This window comes from Oryzias latipes, chromosome 24 (assembly GCF_002234675.1).
Source record: "Oryzias latipes chromosome 24, ASM223467v1".
Taxonomy (NCBI): Eukaryota; Metazoa; Chordata; class Actinopteri; order Beloniformes; family Adrianichthyidae; genus Oryzias; species Oryzias latipes.
In genome coordinates this window covers 4,079,663-4,099,357 of record NC_019882.2, presented here as the reverse complement: position 1 = coordinate 4,099,357, position 19,695 = coordinate 4,079,663, and the positions used below count along the sequence as shown (strand labels likewise).

The 19,695-nt window shown below is 41.1% G+C and overlaps 1 protein-coding gene across 11 annotated transcripts in view; it reads right to left on the bottom strand.

The window, feature by feature from the left end:
- Positions 1-1,810: 1,810 nt before the first annotated feature.
- The window catches only part of LOC101156134 (neurexin-3b), a gene marked incomplete at its 5' end in the record, with an annotated part of 300,242 nt that continues 282,357 nt past the window's right edge, over positions 1,811-19,695 (bottom strand). For 9 of the 11 annotated variants that reach the window (XM_023953188.1, XM_023953183.1, XM_023953190.1 and 6 more), the window contains 2 exon segments: positions 1,811-4,444; positions 14,805-14,883. In XM_023953188.1, the coding sequence (XP_023808956.1) occupies positions 3,462-4,444; positions 14,805-14,883 (1,062 nt within the window). In that variant the 3' untranslated portion in view covers positions 1,811-3,461. 11 annotated transcript variants of the gene reach the window in all.

Sequence of the window (19,695 nt, the reverse complement as noted above, 5' to 3'; positions counted from 1 at the left end):
CTTTCCACCTTTATCCACCTTTGTCGTGGTAGGGAGAACACGTCAATGGAAGGGGGGGTCATCTAAGATAAAACAAGGGTTAAGCTGTAAATGTAATAAATAAAAATGTAGTTTGTGTCATTCAATAAAAACATGTAATCTAGTTATTAACTGTAATCTTTTAAAATTATGGGATACCTTGAAATTAATATTTTTTAAAGTTCCTACTTTTGAAAAACAGGATAAAATCCTAAAAATGCGACTGCTTCTTGTAACGTTTTTTGAAAATATATTTTCTGTGTTGTGTAACCAAATATCATGCAGAAGGATTTCTCTTTATTTATTTATTTTTTTCTCGGGGGGGGGGGGGGGGTCTTAGCATAATATAAGAATTTTTACAATAAAAGAGTGAAGCAAAGATTCTGGTTAATCTTTTCCTGGCTGGTATAAAATCCGGTGGAAAACTATAGAGTAGACTTAATAAATAAAGTCTAGACTTTTCAGCCTCATAGTTCATTACAAGTAATAAACAAATAAAAAAAAGAACTCTTTAGAATTTCATTTGTACATACCTAGAATTCTGACTAATGATGTTACAGAAAACAACAGCAGCCAAAAATGCATAAAATTTCTCAACTTCACTGCAGTCTGGATCTCTTATTCTTGAATGCTCGACTAGACATTTGCTTTTTTATTTTGAACATTCTGGCCACCGTATCACCAGCCTTCACTTTTTTTACAGAAGATGCAGTTGTAGATAAACCTTAATCATTATTCTTAATAATTTGATGATTAAAAAATCAGACTGTGGGAAATAAAAACTTTTTCACTGGTTTTAAATATATAAACACTTTCAATTAATTTTACACTTTAATGCTGTCATTGATATTTATATCATATCTGTGAATATATATATATATATATTTTCTGAAATGTCTTTATTACTTTGTCACTTTTTTATACTTACTGTGCTTTGGCCTTGTACTCTGTTTGGCAGTCGTGCAATAGATTTTTACTATATTGTACAACGTCTGCATATCGATGTGACACATAAAAGTTTAATTTGTTGTTTACCCAAATCTTTTTGCAGATGGCATAATAAAAATTAGCACCTATCTCGGTCTGTAATGAGGATTTTGCGTCAAATGCGTCGACATTTATGAAAAGATCCTTGAAAATTTTATTATTTCGCTTTTGAATGTGTGAAGATAATCTGGAAAACGGTGATAGTATGTCAATCAAGCATCAATAAAAATGCCGCCTTTGCCAGTTTTTGCCGCCTTTGCCAGTTCGAACTTCTCCAAAAGACAAAGGAAAAGTTGGTAAAGAAATCACAGCTGGTCGGCCTGCAGTGGCAGGACGAATGAGTTCATAGTCATTGTGGGGACCCGGATAGACTCACACACTTACGGCCTGATAACCCACATCAATGGACTGTTGCAAGTTAATGAGCAGCTCAGTGAAGGCCCATTTACAAGAAATATGGATGGAGGAAGAAAAATTCAGGTGCAGCTGCTCAAATTCAGCAAAGCAGAGTTTTTGGCTAGTACTTTAACACTGGGGGGTGGGGGGGTTGAATCCTTTTAGCAATGATAACCACTTCATCTTTTCTTGCATCGATAAAAATTGCATGAATCATAATCATCTGACGATGATGCTGAGCTCCACACTTCATTTGAACAGAAATGAGACTATCCTCACTTGTGCAATAGAAAATTAGTGCAATGAAGAAAAATGGGGGACATTTGGGCTCCTGTGAGCGGTATCTGGCATCCTTCCATCCTATAGGCAGTCTTCAGCTCATATATAGGAGAGTGAACGACACCGGAAGCATTTGGGAACAACATTTTATTTCTGGGAAACACTTGAAGTCAAAGAAAGATGAAACAATAATAATTAATCGGCTGGAAAAAGGAAAAACACACAAAGAAAAAATAAAATAAAAGAGAATGCACATACAGACGTACTTTGCATGAATGTGAGGACAAAATATTATTAGCAGTTAATGACAAAAAAAGAACATAATGCTACATAATAAATGAAAAAATGAGAAAACTAGTTAAGCAGACAAGACACTGACATCATGGTAAAAAAATAATAATTAATAAACACAGAAAAGAGCCCATCTGTAAGCCAGTAAGGGGCTAACACAAACCCTTATTCCACCATAATCTGTCTTTATTCTTGTTTTTTTTCCAATAAAAAAATAAATAACATGATGAAACTTATTTCTGGAAAAGTCCCTTAAACAAGATCCGGAGGAATTATTTCTCTTTGACAGTTTTAGATGTTCAAGTTTTTACTACAGAGAAACATCTCTGGACATCTAACCTAACACGAACTTCCTGTCTAAACAAATGTCAGTGTGCTCATCCTTTCTTTTTTTTTTCCCAAGGAAAAAGGACAAAACATGTTTTTGTCATGTTGCTACAGCAGAGGAACCTAAATGAAGAGAAAAAACTCAACAGAAACTTGATTTTTCTGTACAATATTGACCTGCAAAGCACAACAGCTAAATGTAATAAAATTTGTAAACATATTGTTTATAACCTTTTGTAAGAAAATTCACACTTGTTCACTCTGCAGTAAGTTTTGAGATTTTTTTTGGGGACACATTTATCATTGTTTAATGGTCGACCTTGCCCCAGGACATAACGTGAAGACGACGTAAGTGGCAAACCAAACGTGACGAAGAAAAGTCACTTTTTGGAGGACTTTGTATTCAGTTAAAATAATTAAAAAAGTGCTTTTTTTGTGTCAAACAGTTTTAAAATTTTGAATTTGGTGCAAAGAATAGAGAAAATCTGTGAAAATACGTGACAGAGTCAGCATTTCCAACTGTGACAAGCAGTAATCTTTCGAAAAAACAGACTATAAATGATAACTCAATGAATAAAAAAACAAGTTCTAAAAATAAAAAAATGACAGATTTTAGTCAACTTCGCTAAGTTACATAACCTCGGGTCGCGTTCGTAAGCTACATTTCATGAAACCCTTTGAACAGCCATCGTGTTTCCATGTCCATCTTCCCCCAACAATCATAGTTTCTTGAGGTCCCTCACTTACACAGATGCCAGCAACACGTCACATACACCTCACATGCATGCTCAGAATGGCCGAAATGACAGTGATCATATTTTACAGGGTTACAATGGACAAAGTCAATAGAACTCCAAGGATCACACACCGCTTCCCTGTCACTTGGGGTCATGTGGGTGTCAGTGATGCTTTCCACATCTCCAGGAGGGATTCCCTTAAAAACGTCCCTTTAAAGTCCTCCCGCATTGTCTCTTGATAACGCTAACAGCAGTAAGTGAGCTTCCATTCGCCAAAGTTCCTTCCTAAGTGTTCATGAGACTCAGTGAGTCTTAAGTTCTCAAGAGGTTTGGTTTGAAATCACAGTTGCCAATATGGTACTGTCAGGATGTCCGTAGCTTTGTTTCAAACAGTTTATTTGAGCATGTTGGGAAATGGTTTGATTTCTATACATAATATTCCTTGTCCTTGTCTTTCGGTCTCTTGCTACTGGCATTGCCTTTGGCGTTGCTGCTGGGCGCTTTATCTTTCACCACAGCACCATTGGTTTGCGCCGAGTTGCTGATGTAATTGCGTGTTTCGTCCACCTGATAGGAACCCTCATCCCTGTTCCTGTACTTGTACATGGCATAGAGAAGAATGAGAATGCAAAGGGCGGCAGCTGAGACGATGCCCACCACCATGCCCGTGGTGCTGCTGGACTCCCGGATCACCTCCGAGGCCCCTGAGGGCACTCGCCGTACCACGCCAGGCACGGTGGGCAAGGGAGCAGGCACTGTACGCAGCATAGGCGAGGTGATGAAGGGGCCCCGAGGCTTGGTGCCGTCCATATCAAAGGATGTGGGCAAGGGCACCAGGACCATGTCTGGCTGTGGGGGCTTTACCTCGCGGTTATTCATTTTCCCTGCGGGCAGTTTGGGTGGCGTGTCTGATGGGACCGCCGCCGGGGCTGTACCTCGGATGTTGGGCTGAGCCAAGGTGGATGTAGTCCTACCTGACTCTGAGGCTTTGCTAGGCCTCAAGTCCTTGGCCTCCCACTTGGGTGCGAGAGCTTTGTAGCCGCCTTCAAAGGCCGATGTGGTCAAGATTTTATCTGTTACCAGGGAGAAGGTGGTGTAAAAATCTTCATCGTCAGTCGGGGGCAGGCTAGAGTCGAAAGCTTCGCCAGAGCCAAACCCCGAAATCACCATGCCATCATCATCATCATCACCATCATCACCATCATCACCACCATCACAATCATCGCTGCCTCGGTCCGACAAGCAAGGTACCCCCGCCTCAGTGGCCATGGCCAAGGATTCTTTGGTGGTCTCAAAAATGGTGAGGACAGGGTGGAGGGTTGGGGGGAGGGGGATGAAGGGTGAACGGGTGGAGACAGAAGGGATGTCTATGGGCTCCTCGACTAGCACAGGGATGACTAGCTCCCCTCCTGCGGAGAGAAACAGAAGCAGAAGTCAGGAGCAGGACGGCGATGGCGAATAGCATCCAAACACCAACAAAATCAGAAAAAGAAAACGTAAAGAGCAAAGCCCAACATAAGGAGGAAATGAAATCAAGATTAAAAGAAAGGAAGAAAGAACCAAAAAGTACTATACCAATGCAAAAACAAAGAACCAAACAAGACCAAAACTGAAAGAAACCAACAGCCATGAGTCAAGTACTTTGCATCAAAAGGCTTTAAGGGAAGCACAGGGGCGAGCCGCTTTTAAACCTCACGTTAACTTCCTCTCGTTCTGTCCACGTGTTGACTAAGCCACTGCACATTGTTGTCGTTGTTTTTTTTTTTAAATAACTACGTTGCATTTTTATTGCATATTTAGTTTCATCCAGTGATTCTGCATGAATCTCCACACCACATTCTAGCTTTTAAAGCTGTGTCTCATTCGTCTTAAAGACAAGTTTGTTTTATGCTGTTCTAAAAAAAAACGCTCTGAGGAACAAGCGGCACAGGCTTTTAACATTTACAATTCAAGGATAAGCTAGTGGACCTGAAAGACTGAAATGATAAAATATTTGTGAGGGTTCGCAGAGCTTTTGAACTTTAAACACGACTAATCTAGTCAGCAAGCTGCCGCATTGTTAAAAGGATCAGGCAGGACATTTTTTTTTTCCGTGCCTCCTAAAAACCAGATTTTCCTGCCCTCAAACTGTTTTTCTCCCATTTGTGGGCTCCCCTATTTGCCCTAGCCTCTTGCCTTTTGACCCTACAGTTACCACAGTGGCACAAAGTTAAAAAGCAGTTCATTGACATCTGAATGTTTGCTGATTTTCAACACAATTTGCCATAAAAAAAAGAAGAAAAAGAAAGAGGAATTGTTCTTTTATTAATTAAAAGAATTGCTTTTTGGCTTAATCTGCAACTACAAACAGTCTGAAACATTCAGATGCCTTTTGAAGCTGCTTATCCTCTTGCCAAAGTGGCTTGTTTGTACATTGCAAAGGCTCACAAACAGGGCACTGAAAAGAGATGCAAACCTTTTGGAACAATAAAGCAATAAAGAAAGAACAGAAAAAAACGTAACGGAAAGAAAACTCATAAGAATTAGGGCATTGCAAAAAAGACTTTAGAGTTAGGGCAAACGTTGTCGTAAAACATTCACAAAGTAAAGCCACAGATAGAGCTATCCATTAGTATTAAGTCGAAAAAACAGAAAAACAAAAACAAAAAAACAGTCAGCTTGGAAAATCATAAGAGGCCTAAAAAAGAGAGAAAGCATACCATCAGTTTTTTCAACTTACATCAACAAATTGCCCGCATGATTTTGGCAGGAAGAAAAAAAAAAATTTACAAAAGAAAGTTGTGGGAGAATGCGTTATTTTGAACAGTTTCTGATTATATATTTCTCTGTTTGGACAGGATGGCAACAACACATACATCCACACATCATGACATGAACGTAATCGGCACCATTCTGTTCAGGACGTCTATTTTTAAATCTTTTATTTATATATAGAGATGTATAAAAAAAACTGTTCAACTAAAACTTTTGATAAATCTTCATAAATATTAACAGCATGAATTGCTGATTTTTTTTCCTTCTTTGTTTTTTTTTACTTTTTAATGACTGTACATATCTCTACATCAAGGGAGAATGGGGGAGTGAGACAGGGTTGGACCTATGAACATACTAGGAAGGAAATGACATAGATGGGGGTGAACGTGTACATCAGTTGCCATGTCCATGTAAAGGCGGCACGAAGCGGTCGGGCGGCATTAGAGCTTTTGGCTGTAAGGAAGGGATGGGGATATACAAACAATGAGCATATACATGCCCATCTACAAAAGAGAACAGCACTCTGAACACTGACAGTTTTACAAACCCTAAGCTGCAACTTCTTTGCCATGCACAAAATCGACTTTCTTTGATTAAGTCCAATTTTCAATCAAACAGCTTTTTGGAAAAAAAGATTTAAAAAAAAGGTGAAAAAGTACAGCGTTGAAACAGTTTGGAACAGGTTACTCTTCTGTTTTTTCTCTATGAGTGTCTAAAAAACAAATGGATGAGGAATTTTCCCAGCCAATCCTGAAAAACATGTGCAGCTTAACAAACACAAATCATAGAGAAAAAAGGGAAGTTTGAGTTCTTCTAATTCCGAGGAGGAAAATATCATTGAAACACTGATAAAAAATAGCTAATTTTGCACAAGTTAGAATCTCAACATTTTCAGGAAAATAAACTGCAGTTCACATATATGCATTCATGACATATATGTACAAAAAAGGACACCAAAAAACAGTAAGCAGGCAAGAAAAAAAGGCAGAAAATCTCTCACACTATCAAAGATGAACAACCAGAAAGCACACACTGATGCAGACAAGGAGATGGGGGACAGTTTATAGGCAAAGTGTCACCACCTTCAAGTAACTAATAATAACGTCTTTATTATTAGTTAATGCATTTTCTCTTGTTAGTATTTTAACCACGGGACAGGGCGTGCAGTCTGGATGTACGTCAGAGAAAGAGAGGAAAAGGCTGGCATCGGTTTCCTGTTTTTGGCTGGTTAATGCATGCTTTAGTAAGTTGCATTTAGGGAGAGTAAGATACATTAACAGTACAGCAAGCCAGGGGACTGATGGGGGGGGGGTTCATGGTCAGGAAAGGGCACTGCCACCAGGGGCTGTGGGATATAGTCTCAGGCAAACTGTTCATTAGCACCGAACAAAGGAGGAGGTGATGAATAACCAACATTAAGGCGCCATTTTGAGGTCTACATTTTCCAATTAATCATGAGGCGGAGAAGAGAAACAATGAACGAGCTCCTTTTTGGTGAAATGTTTGGACCAACAGCCTTTGTTTCACAGCTGAACATCTGGAGTTCCACAACAGGGTGCAGGTTGGTGAGAGTGTCCGAATTCTCGGATATTTGCGATCTGTTCCTAAAAATTCCAGCATGGTTATTCGCAAGAGTGGGGATCTTTGTAAATGTAGTAGGATAGTGATGTGACTACAATACAGAGTCATTTTGTATTTGAAGTAAACTAATGGACATTACTGTCACAGGAAGAAGATAAATCTTCAAAGTAAAGTGTCGGTGAAGGTTCTCACTTTCAAAGTAAAGCTAGCAAGAGTTTTTTTTTGAAGATAAAAAAATGAAACTGAAGTTAATTTTACTGAAATAAGTTCTAAAAAATAATATTTTAAATATCTGAGGTAAAAACATAAGCAACATTTAACTAAGAATATTTCAAAAATGTGATTGATTTTTTGTGACGTCATGGCGGTGAGTCAGTGCACATCTGTAAAATAATGTTCTTCTAAAGTTTTGGTAAAAAATGTAAGTTGTTTGTAAAACTCTTTTCTGTTGAAAACACTGTTGTCCTTTTAGATGACAGGAGTGTTTTCTAGCTGTTACAGGTGTTGCTGTGTCTTCATTTCCTATCGTCTTATCTATAACTGTGGTCAGCCATATTTTTAAGAATAGAAAACCTGTGTCGAACATTTTGGAGTTGATGTTTACGTTTGGTTAACCAGGCAGTTGAGAGAAAGACCTTTTAGTGTGTTAGTTGTTTAAAGCAGGGTTTGGCAACCTTTAACCCTAAAAGAACCAGTTTCTAACTGACCAAAATCAACCACTAACTCTAATTTCACCATTTAGAAAAATATACTTTATTTATGTATACTTAATAAAGGCCATTCATAACAACGAAAATCTTTTTCTATATTTTATCATTTTATCTCCCTTTACTGATGACAAGCTCCTTTCAAAATAAAATACACTGTGCTTCAAATAAGATCCTCCTGCTGAACTAAAAATGTAAGACAGCATGGTCAATCGTTCTTTATTGTTGTAACTATTTTTTTTCTTTCCCTTTCTCCTTTTACTATCAGTTATAAACATGAGTTGGTGTAGAACACAATTGTTTTGAAACGTTATAAACATAATACAAAAACGATATAAGTAGACATCGATAAACCAGTCTGAAAGTAAGTTTCACATGTTAAAAATGTCAACATAAATGACAAAAACAAGGAAACTTAAACATTTTAACAAAAACTATCTAAATTGTTTGTATTTCAGCTCAAAGCCAAAGAGCCAGAATGGAGGGTTAAAAGAGCCACATGTGGCTCTAGAGCCTCGGGTTGGAGACCCTTGAATGATAAATATCCCTTCTTTTTTTCAAAAATATTTGCATTATTATATGTTATGTTATGTTTGTAAATGATTAAATATTTGATTTTCATACATCCAGTAAAATGGCAGACATCAATCACTAAAAGCAATCACTAAAACATATGAATAGTAAGAATTGTAGTTAGAATTGAGCCACCTAAGTAACGCAAGTATTTCCTGCCGCTCTGAAGTTTGTGCAGATTGGCGGTTGGGGTTCCTCCTCTGCAGGCAGCGTTGGTTTAGTAAACTGGATGCGTAAGTTCAGCACCGCTGAGCGAATATGGCATCTGTCACAGTGCACTGACTGCACACTGCTGACGCTGACAATCTTAAATGTGAATTTAACTGCCAGGCCATGCTCCAGAGAATGACAGCGGTTCCTTACCGTATTACTGACATCCTCTCTGCTGCCCCTGCTGCTCTGTTAATATTCTAATAAACCGGCAGCAGCACACAGGAACTGATTGTATCAGGCATTATTTATCTACCTCTACCTTTGTAACCTCAGCCTTGTTTGCATCCTCTCACTCTTTTCTTGGCAAACAGCTTTGGGCAACTGTTCTCTCTGCACTGTATCAACAAAACACTTGTGCGAGAGAAGCCGCTGCAGTTTGGGCTCTCTTAGTAAAGTCAAAGCAAAGGACCTTGGTGTTTCTGTAAACACTTTAATCCTGTGTAAGCTGTTATACAAGCTTTGGAAGCATCTCGCTGCATTCTGAAGCAGACAAACAGGCTGGTTGCTAATGGGTTTGCTCAACCGAATTGCTTTCTGAACTTGTCAAGATGGATGGGGATTTTACTCCGGGCCTTGTTTTCCACTCTGCTACACATTTTACTTTTTTTTTTTTTTTTTTTTTTGCAAATGTGAACACAGTCCTCTGATAAACAAGTGGGTCTTTGTGGCTTCTGACTGGCCCCCACATCCCGTTTTCAAAGCCATTCCTCTTTTCATCCCAGCATGTAGAGCCTGTGTGGCCCTTTGAGGAGGACTTTAGGTAAACGTTGAAACTGCTAAATGGCTGATTGACTACCTCAGCAGATGCAGAAATCTCCCAGCAGCACTTTTTCCTTTCCTCTCCCCGCACTCCCTCCTTCTTCCCCCCATCTTTTCTCTCCCCGGTTTCATCCCCGTGCCCATCCAGCGTTTGCTGAGGCTTCCGAATGGAGATGAGTCCTGACAGTGTGTCAGGGATTTGACAACGCAATAGCATAAAAGCAGAGTGCTGGTGCACCAGCATCAGGCATGGATGAACGGAGTCAATGAGATTTTGATGCTGCAAATTGGAGGTGAGGCTGGGGTTTAGGGCCCGGGAATCCCTTTGTGACTTGTGCATTGTGCTCAGAAACCTGCTGTAGCAGATACATTCACCTTTACCTACCACAGGTGATGAACTGCTTACCAGGTAGACAGCTGCACACAATTTCTCAGTGTGGGCACTCTTACAAAATCCAAGCTTGGGATTATATTTGGGGTGCTGGAAGGGCTGAGATTTTCACCTTTAAAAGTACTTTTTCACTCTAAATTATCTTATCTTGGCCGTCCACATGCCTTGCAAGGGTAGCAAAAATTTGGACTCATGGATACTAATTTCTAAAAAGTGAACAATGAGCTTTTGACGTCATCAGTGAGGGTAGTTTATCGAGATGCAAAAAAACAATCTTCCGGCCAAATTTGAGGCCAAGCATGGATGGCAGGAAGCTCCTGATCCGGCGTGGCTCGGCTGACTGCGGGCTTGTGAATTGAATTGGCATCTCCGGCAGGCGTGGCGACTTGCCCCTGTCAGCTGGTCGATTTGCTGCACAGCCATTAGGCTTCACCTCTGCACCCGGCCAACATGCGTCAGTTGGATAACCTTTAAACTGATCTGTGGTCTGCGTCGAAGTGACAGCCGGCCCAGTGGGCCTTGACTTCAACCACAGCCACCGTCGCCAGGGAACCCGGAGCTCATCCTTCTCATACCTCATTCAGTGGGTTTCACCCTCCCTATCAGTAATGGAGGAATCACACAACATTACATCCCTGCCTTTAGCCTAACATTAACGTGAGTAATAGGTCCTGCGTTACCTGCCCAAGGCCAAAGAGTAGAGGAGACATTTATAGATATGTTCTGTTTTATCTGAGCTCCACTCCAGCGCAGGAGGAGGGTAATGGAGCCTGCAGTGCCATTTACAGCCTGTTTGTTAGAAACATGGTCTGTTTAATGATGGATTCTGGCTCATATGTAATATAAGCCACTCTTCAGGAGAATTATATCACTAAATGAAAGCCAAGACTGGGAGAGTTTGCATCGTCGTGTACATAAGCTGCAGAGGCAGAGTGAAAATTGTGTTTTTAACATGATCTTGTGGCATTTTTCTCATGAGTGAGGACACATATAAAGATAATTAAGCTTATGATTGCATTTCTGAGTATTTCTTTGTTCAAATCATTGTGAATCAGGAGCAGACAAAAACTACTGTTTGAAAAAGTTTGTATTTGTGATGTAAAAAATACAATAGGCGGCTCACACGCTCCCTGCTCCGACTAGATCTATGTATGTTTTGCTAAACTGTAAATAATAATATAATAATATGCTGCAACTGTCAACAAACAAACAAAAATCCTCCAATTTCAGCCCTGCAGGCTGGATCGGTTCCTTGAGCTGGAGTTGAACTCTACAGTTTGGAGGTAGAAACTGTCTCTTTTTGTGTTCTCATGCTTACACTGTCTGTGTTTATTCTTTCAGGTTTTTATTTTTACTGCAAACACTTCCATGTTTGCCACACCAACCAGACATCCTGTTAAAATGAACAGAAAGCGTCAAGATTTTGCGGGGAAAAAAAGGTAATTTTGTACCCAAGAGATTTGATGGACTTTTATCATTATTTAAGCCAAACTCTAAAACAAATTTCAATTAAAAACTTTTATTCAGGTCTAATGTCAAATTATGTTGAGTCCTTGGGGGTTTCAGAAAAACAATTGGAACAGTCAGCATTGACCCAGTGAACATGTTTGGAGAGGTGCTTGTTGGCACAATTTTACATTAACTCTTCTATTCATTCCAAGGAAGATGTAAATTTAAAAAAAAGGGGTTGCTACAAAATACTACTTAAATATTCTCATTTTAAGCCTCCATGTGTTCACATGTCTTTGCCAAAAAGTGCCCAGATTGGGGTTCGTTTTTTCTACATATCAGTCATTGTGATGAGGTTTAAAGCAGAGGTGGCGTTAATTACAATAACGATGGCTTTGCTCCTTCTCCTATTTCAAATATTTGGTTAAGCTCCTCCACGTGTGACTGCAGGGCCCCGCACAAGCAAATAGACTAAAGACTTTATTAGTGTCATTAGTCACACTCCTGCTTGACCAACTGTCACAATTCACCAAATCACTTCTTTATTCCTTCTTAGGATAATAAAAACCATAGCTAACAGCTTGCCAGGCAAATCAAACTTTTTAATTTATACTTATGGATTTCTGAAAATCATTTGCATTAATTACTGTAAAGCAATTTCATATAATTCATAAAATTGCTGTGATTGCACACTAATAAGCTACAACTCTGTTAATCAGTGTGAAATTAAATCATAAATTGACTTGCTTTTCTCTCAACTGAACCCTTTTTGGCACCCCTGCTTTCCAGCTAGCTGTTTTTTTTTTTGGGCGTATATTTTGATTTTGTAGTGGGTGGGGGTGTTTTTTTTTTTTGGGGGGGGGGGGGGTGTTCAGAGTCTCACCGTTTGCCTGCCCTGTGGTGGAACTCACGTGGAAAAAGGAAAAGGGGAAAGGTAAGGGTTTCTGTTGGACACGGACGAGTACGAAAACAAGCACGCGGAGCGGACGGGACATCTGAGGGAGGGGGCTGCTGCAGGGGGTGGCGGGGGGGTTGCAGACCTTAAATTGAGGCCTACAGCCCGAGCACAAACTGACATGTAGAAGAAGAAGGGGGTGTTAACCTGTGATTTAAGGAAGCACAATAATCATGCAGAAGCAAGCCAATGTGTTGGGGGGTTTGGTGGGGGCGTGAGAATTATTAGTCTTTAAAGCTGCACAACACTCCAGTGCAATGCATGCCACAAATGCCTTCTACTTGGAGCAACAGATAGAATAGAAAAACAGATATACTTTGTGGCATTAAATTCCTTTTATGCCATCTGCATTCAAGCAGACATGTATATGCAGAAGGACGACAAGAAAGGAGGGAAGAAGGAGGGAGGAGGCTGCTACTGTGGGAGGATGGTGGTGTGGGAGGGAGGGGTCATTCTTTCACACACAACTTTCTTGAGACAGAATGGGGTTGCCTGCACGAGGCCAAAAATAAGGAATGATGGCAAGAAAAGATTTTGTTGCCGTTCACTTTCCCATATGTTCTATTAAAAAGAAACCAAAAACAAAATACCATGGAGAGGAGGAGGAGGGGAGGGGTGGGGGGGCTTCAGAAGCCGTGTGACACGGAAAGATGACAAACTTGATGGGGGGGGGAGGAGTTTTCCAACCACCAAAAGTTCATGCGGCACAAGATGAGGCGAAAAAACAGGGGCGGCTCTGTCCTTGCTTGGAGGATGGGCGACGGATGATGACAACACCAAAGAAATCAAAATAACACTTGAGAAAATAAGATGCAACTACCACGGCAAAAGCAGAAAAGTCACTCTGCACACCAGTCTGAAATCATAAAAGATGTGCACATATGTGCATCACAGGAGGAGAAGAAAAAACAGAAACTCCATGCAACTATGGTAGAACTGAGAGAGAAATGAGAGCATGAATTTCTGTGTCTACATGGCGAAATGTATGAGTGTGTCTATGTTGCCACTAAATGAGGTGGGGGTACCATGTTCTGCTGGCAAAAAAAAAAAAACCTTCACACTCCTACTTTATTTTTGAGCAAACTTGGGTTTGAGCTTTTAATAGTCTGGGGATGTAAAAAAAAAAAAAAAACGAAAACTTGTGAGCTGTAAAAATTTCAATTTCAGTAATCTCTGAAAGGAGAAAGCAACTGAGGCTTGATAAAGCATCTAAATACTGCGGAGAAAATGGCTTTCTCTTCCCTCCCAAAAAAAAAAAAGCCATCACCACAAGAACCTAAATTATTTCAAAGGAAAGAAAATGCTATTACAAACCGATAAGACTTTAAAGTAAATGAGTTCATTTTGCAGACTAAACCCAAAGAAAACCCACTAAACAAGAAGGTACAAGCTCAGCATTCAGTTGTCCAGAGGAATGCAGCACGGAGTAATGGCGTTCTAAAGGACAGAGAAGCAATCAAATACTCGGTAATGAGCCTGTTTTAATGCAGCTCACTATCTCCTGCTTCTCATTAAAGGACGCCGAAGCTCAACTGACACCCAAGCTCCCTCAAAAACTACCACCTCTTTGAAATCAGAAATATTTCCAGCTCTGTTTTTATTTTAAACTCCGCCGAGCAGGAGTCTATCACTTTGATGTAGTCACAAAGTGATACCTGTGATGTGTGTGCGTGTGTGTGTGTGTGTGAAGGGAGAAAATAGAGACAATGCGCACAGAAATTCGAGGATATCTGTTCTCTATTAGAGTGTTTCAGGTAAGGCAAGCCTCCGACGAAGGGGTACAAACAAGAGAAAGAAGGAGGTAGAAGAGGCTCTGTTGCAGTTAGTCTGCTACATATCACAGTTTCTAGGCTGAAAGCATCTTAACTCTCGAAAGAATCTCAAAATGTATCCTGTGTCGAGAGATATGCAAACAAGAGGGAGTCAACCAGGACAGATACATTTTGAAGCATCCGGTACGAGCGACATGGTTGATGCTAATTTTGCACTTTGCTTTAGGAAAGTTTGGCTCTCAAGCAGATGCTGAGAGGACAAAATTAGTATCAATGGTCATGTCTGCACCCTGTAGCCCCATTGCTAAGTGTAACTTGTACTGGCGATGAGAAGAAGTCCAGACAGCGAGCTATGCGCTTTTTACAGAGAGCATGCTCGGGTTGACTACTTTTATCCGTCCTACAAAGGTTTCTACAAACTCATGATTTATACTGAGAGCTCCTCTGACAAATGTATAGTTCTCCCAGCTTCTCTGAAGGCTTTTTGAAGTTACACTTGAAGCTCCCATGGGGCATGATGCTAAGAGAAGAAGCTCCTTGGTAGCAAATCAAAGAGAGATGAGGAGAAATAGACCAGGTTTTCAGTGCAAGCACAACTTGACACACTAATCCCACCTGCGTGTCCGGAGTCGCACTCCTCCAGGTCCTCGTCGTCGCTGGAACACTCTGCTGACGAAACAATGTCATCTGTTGTCTGTGGAGAAACACACACAAACAGGGGGGGGTTAAGAGTCCTCCTTCGATTCAAGGATATCTCTGCGCTCGCAGGCCGCTCCTCCTGTCCGCCAGCTCCCATATATCACTCGGAGTCAATCATATTTCACAGTGTTTATCATTCCTCACTTTATGTGCTTTCCACCTCCGCAGATAATTGTTTTCCTTCACCCTCCGCACCCTGCCTGCGATTATTTATTGCCCCTCTCCTCCTCCATCGTCCACAATCAATGGACCCACCAAGTCTGCTCACATCAACATATTTCCTGCTCCTGATTTGTGCTCAAGGGTGGAGAAGGAGGGAGAGGCAGGCCAACGGATTTGCTGGCTACACCTGGACCAGCGATGGATTTTCTTCACCGTACAGTCCCCCGTAATTCTGATTTATCCCCCCCACCCCCCCACCTCCCTCTTTTAGGGTTCAGCCATGGAGAATGGGGGGGGTGGGGGGGTTGTATTTCAGTGGTGGCGCACTGGGCAGCCGGGCATTTATTAGAATGAATCCGCGGGACAATAAAATAACCTCTGTCACCCAGCTGGGTTATGAAATCAGAGTGCTGATTGAGTTTTCTGGTGCTGGCCAGGGGTGTGAGGCTCTAAATATCATTGAGTTTGACAGACTAATGAAACGCGCCCCCACGCTTGTTATGCTGCTTCCAACAGAGCCAATAGAAAGATGTCCACATTCGCCTTGTGCCGATGCAAGTTTGTTTCTCCGATTTACAGAGCACATTCCTAATCTTTGCCTTGATGGAACATGATAGACTGCACTCTTTTCTGGATCAGAACATTAGATAATGCGCGCTCTTGTGCTGGTTTGCATAATGCATCGCATTATGTGCTGCACTCCAACACGAGGCGGCTAAAAAGCAAGCAAGAGGGGAGGCTCTAAAGCAAACTGCAGTAAAATATACCCCCCTGGTAAACATGACATTAAATATTGAGGCCACATTATGGGTGTAAAAATCTTGCTTGTTGCTTGTTATTGTGATGGCAGCAGATGTGGGAGGCAGGGAAGTACAGGGAGATGAAAACACCCAAGACACTTCAAAGTCTGTCACTAAAAAAAAAAAAAAACCTCCTTGGACTAAAATCGCTGCTTTTCTCTTGAAGCTGAACGTTGTTGGAGCTAATGCTGGCAGCTCAGCAAACACTTTAACAGCCTTCTTAGAGATTTCCTTTCCTACTTAGAGCTTCAAATATGTTGTGTCACAACAAATAAACACATTCATTTTCCCACACATGCACAAAAAAATCAAGTTTTCAAGTGCTTCTGTATTTTCCATCAAGGCTAACACCTAAAGCCTTTTAGCCACATCCACCTGTACGGGGGTCGAACCGTACAGGTGGTGGAGCTTATTGGGTTGTCCGGCCCGTGGAAGATCATAAAGAGGAGCGGCCTCTTGCTGTTTCTTTGAGGCTCGTATGGGCACCTCAAGAGACGTCATGAAAATGGAACATGCATCATGAAGCACTTGTAGGGCTAATGTGAGTTGTGACAGACAAGTGATGCTGTCATACAGTGCTCTAGAGCCAGCGGGCCGGACGTTGGACACGCTTGCTCTACGGGCTTGTCGAGCAGTCTACAACCTTGATATTTATGTGCAGGTTACCTGCGTGCCCCGTACATATTTGCCTATATCCAATAGTAAGGGCAGTTGTGACTGTCGCCGAATTTGCCCTGGTCCGTCTGTGGTACATCTCCATTGCGTTGAGTGCGGAGTCTGTCTCAGGACCATCAGTTAGTTTACATTGTCTCCTTTGCGTCTCCAGTCCATCCTCCCTGCCCCGGAGGAGTAAATTGTCCTGCTATCCCCCGTGCCATCAACATCCAAAACTTTAGCAGTAATGGCCCATGGCCTCTCCTTCCTCACTGAGTCCTTGTAAAATGCATGTTTTCTGTCATAAATGATGTTTTTGTACTTTCAAAATTAAACTTCCGTAGGGAAAATGGTGTTTTAAGTGATGTTAACATGTCTCATAGCGTGGGCACGTCACCGAAAATATAAAATAAAATACGTTGAAAGTAAAACGGAGGTTTTTATCTTGAAACTGGCACATGTTTCCTGTTTCTCCGGCTTCTTACCACGAAATTGACACGTTGAAGAACTGCTAAAAGAACTCCTGCGTAAAGCTTGCGTTGCAGCAGGCCGGACTTCAGATGCAGACATGACTGAGGTGATGTAAACATTCAGATTGATTAATGGACGTTGTATTTTTGTGTCAACGAAACGGAGATGGACCACTGACGGACCAGTGGAAATCAGCCTTAACCCTTGTGCTATCTTGTGGGGTCCAGGTGACCCCACTCCCAACGTTAACGTTGGGAGTGGGGTCATCTTGACCCCACAAGATAGCATAACGGTCAAGGTGCAAAGGAGCACAAGGTGTATTTGTGTTTGATGATCATTGTTGTGAAGTATTTTATATCAAATCTGTTTGCTTGAATGCCAGAATGTACCTTGACATCAAATATAGCCAGACATCTTACAAATTCTGTCATTTAAAAGATGTTTGGTCACACATATGACCATAACTCTAAATGTGTTTGGCTGACGACAACTGCTGTCACCCTGCAGCTTGGTCCAGCACTTCGTGGCTCCCAGACTTGTTGACTTCTGAACTGCACTGAAGTCACACTTCCAATTTTATCCAGAAATCACAATTTGACTCAAACCGCTTGAAATCTTGATGATAGATTCGACTGTAAATAACTAAATCGAGCTCCCAAATTGGGATGTTTGACATTTGGAGATGAAAGCTTGATTAATCTTAAACGTATGACGTATTTCGTCTGCCACAATGGTTTAGAGTTATAGCCTTTTTTCCTAAAAGGCTTAGGGTGCCATTTATCTGCGATTGGACTAATGCAGAACCAATGAAGTGACACCCCACTCACAGTCTTCTATGCGAAGCTGATAATCACACATGGCATGAGGCTTTCTGCTGTAAGTGCAAAGGGAGCTTGTGAGGCGGAAAAAGCAGGGCCCTCGTGGGTGCTGGGGGGCCTGCAGCGGGAGGCAGCATAATGATGCGGTTGGCCAGCAGGACTACAAAAACTGATTTCACAGCTGGAGAAATCCAATTCTCTCTGAAAATCTCCATAACACAGAGTGTCAGAAAAACAGTTTTCGCTTTTGATGTAATTACTCAACGCAAATGTTGCATTTGTCAGTCTTAAGAGCCTGGAAAGTGGGATCCTTTTTTGTGGGTCATTTTAACATCCACATGGATGGGTTTGACTTCCTGCAGAAAACTCCTCCTATGTGATGATTTTAAGAACAAAACAGCTGATTTTCATGTTTACACAGCCTCCAAGAAATGCTCCCCAACTCCACAAACAAACACTGCAGACAAATCAATAGCTAGACTTCATTAAAACAGCATTTACCTCTGACCACTTAAGCACAACAACTAAAAGGATCACACCGCTAATCGATAAAGATGGACATCCTTTTCTTCCAAGGGAAATTCAAAATACACAGTTTTCAGATTGCAATGGAATTATGGGCTTCTCTTGTTTTCCTCAGAAAACACTATTTATCATCAGAATGAGATATGCACTCAGCACATGCAGCTGTGCACTCAGTCTTGACTTCGAAGTTAGTGAGGAGATGTCCAACCCTGGTGAAGAGGTTCCCATCGTCCATTACAAGCAGAGTTGGCAAACTCTTGACTAAAAATCCAGGTATGAGGGGATTTGTGTTTTCTGCTGGAACTTCTGTTTGTGTCGGTCCATCTGCTTCCTGTTCTCTCATTGCTGCAGATACTAATCTACCATGTTTGTCTTACAGCAGGTGTTCCAGTGTCATTGTTTCCTTTCTGCGTTTGTCTCTTTGCTTTCCTCTCATGCTTCCACCGGTAACAGCAGATGGTCGTCCTAATAGAATCGGGTTCTGCTGGAGATAGTTGCCTATTCAACCTCTGAAATGCAGTTTTCTTCTCCGCTCTCACCTTTTGCCTGCTAAGTACACCAAAACTCTTCAATGTGATCTGTTGGTCACTTACATACACCATTATCGTACAATTAGGACAATCCAGCCTTTTTGGATTGATCTAGATTGAATTGGTATGTAATGAGCACTATTGATTTAGCTTGGTTTTGTGTTTTTTTGCTTTTTTTGAAAGAGCTTCAAGACAGATTTGGTTAATAAAGGCTACATTATGTAAAACAACTGAACTAAATTCTTTTTTTAAGTTTGACTTTAAGAAGATGTATTCATTTAATAGAACAGTCATCAATCCAAGTGAATGAGGTTCAGTCCTCTGGACTTTTTTTATTTTCCTGTTTCCTGTACTGGTTCATGCCTTATCAAGTCACCTTCATATTGTTCTCAGCATTCAAGCTGCCACTTTCAATGAAAAGTCTGCATTAATGTGTGTAAACACATGCTTCACAACTCTCGCTTTCACGCACAGCTACACCATGTTTTAAGACGTTGCATTGAAAATTAAACCAAGTTGAACTGTGACAAATTAGGGACTTGGATTTGGTTGTGACGTGTTGTGTGTGGTAATGACCCCCGGGGTCGGGCTGGGCCTTGGAATAAATGGATCCCCATTCTATCATTTCCTCACAGCAGTACCAAGCCAGACCTTTTCTTTCTGCTGCAGTTCTTCGTTTTTGTTCAGGGTTCTACTGGGGGAACTGGGTGGGTGGGTGGAAGAATCTGGTGAGGGAGGGTACCCATCTGTGTGTGATTGTCCTGTGTTTTCTGTTTTAAATAATTTTCATATTTTATGAAAACCTGCTTTTATGTTAAGTGCTTTGTTTTGTTTTTTTTAAACCAAA